This window comes from Aplysia californica, unplaced genomic scaffold (assembly GCF_000002075.1).
Source record: "Aplysia californica isolate F4 #8 unplaced genomic scaffold, AplCal3.0 scaffold00534, whole genome shotgun sequence".
In the NCBI taxonomy this organism is placed as follows: Eukaryota; Metazoa; Mollusca; class Gastropoda; order Aplysiida; family Aplysiidae; genus Aplysia; species Aplysia californica.
In genome coordinates, this window is record NW_004797804.1 from 359326 (window position 1) to 361019 (window position 1694).

At 42.3% G+C, this 1694-nt stretch overlaps 1 protein-coding gene across 1 annotated transcript in view; it reads right to left on the reverse strand.

The window, feature by feature from the left end:
* Nucleotides 1-222: 222 nt before the first annotated feature.
* The window catches only part of LOC101852264, a gene marked incomplete in the record, with an annotated part of 30371 nt that continues 28899 nt past the window's right edge, over nt 223-1694 (reverse strand). The window contains 1 exon segment of the mRNA XM_013087020.2: nt 223-1347. Coding sequence (XP_012942474.1) covers nt 718-1347 — 630 coding nt within the window.

Below are 1694 nucleotides of genomic sequence, written 5' to 3' on the forward strand. Positions count from 1 at the left end.
AGCATTCTTAAGCAACATCAGAAAGTATAAGTGTTCATTTCAAATGACATCTTTTGGATGTCAGAAGATCAATTTGCAAGGCTGGAACCCAAATTTATGTGTGCACGAGCAGGTTTATCACTTGGTTGGCTCAAAACTTTCAACAGAACATGAAAATGAACAGTTGGTGCAGGTTTACTTTTTAGAATCGGAGGACCAAATAAATCAAGAACGACGATGACAGATGACTGCAGTCTTTAACGCAATGTAATCAATATGTTACAAGACAGTCTACAAGCGCATAACAAATACATCAAAGAAATAAAGGCTGCATACATATAGGCAACTCAAAATGGACTTCAAAATTTCAACATATCAATTCATATTCAAATATTTCAACATATTCATATATTTCAACATATCAATTCATATTCATATATTTCAACATATCAATTAATATTTTCCCGTTCGTAGAACGATTAGGCAGGCTAGTTATACATAAAAAGAAGGTGTTCTCATGAGCGAGTAGAATTATATGCAACGCACAGTGAAAAGAATTATACGTACAGTGTAAAGAATTATCTGTACAGTTTAAAGAATTATACGCACAGTGTAAAGAATTATACGTACAGTTTTACATACAGTGAACAGAATTATCAGTACAGTGTAAAGAAGGCCTACAGTGAAAAGAATTATCAGTCAGTACAGTGCAAAGAATTCTACGACTAGCGAGAGGGTTCACAAAAGAACACAGGAGCGAGACGACCGACTTGCTTCCTTGTCCAGCATTAACTTCTCGATGCTGCGTAATGCGTCTCTCTCCTGTAATGCTCTCCTCACCAGTCCCGAGTTTTCTTGCTGATCTGTCACGGACACTTCCACTTTCCGGTCCTCCTCCACCTGCCCACCATCGTTCTGACCTTGGTTCTGATGTGGGCTCTGACCTTGGTCCTGACCTGGACTCTGACCTTGAACAAGATTCCCTCCATCAGCTTTGTCAGTAGCAGGTGAGATCGTTGGTGGTGCTGCTGATTGCGTAACATTCAGTTCCACGGCCGCGGGTTTCTTCAGAGCACGATTGCCGTCAGCGTTCACCGCATCGCTCGTATCTAAGTAGCTGTACCGACTCTTCAACTTTCCGTGCTGGAAAAAAGCGTTCATTTCCGTCATCACTGCTTTGCCACCTGTGTCTGACCCGGAGGTCACCGTCGTCTGTTGACCTTGAGCCACTGTGTCCGTCTCGGTCTCGGCCTCATCTGCGTCTGCATCAACATCATCGTCGATGTAGTTGACCTCGTTGTCTTTCTCGTCTGTGGCATCGTCCGTGGCCAGCGGGGAAAGAGACAGCTCTGACACTGACAGCGCCACCTAAAGACACAAGGGAGGGAAGACAATCTAACTGAACCACTTGTATACCAGTATTTTAAATTACTGTTTTCCAGTTATAAGGAATGTTTGAGCAAAAAGAGGAGCTACAAAACACACACACACAAAAAATAATTTTAAGCCAGTCATTAAGCATTGGGAAAAAGTAAGACAGACAGACAGAAAGTATAGAGGGTAAGAAGAGAAATAGAGCCTATCAGTAGTACCTTCCACCTACACCCAATGAGATTTTTAGTTTTAGTAGAGGTTTTACGGCGCTCGCAACTGCATAAGGTCATATGAGTGCCAAGGGGTGGATGTCGACAGAGAATTCCTTACAGGGAATCAGA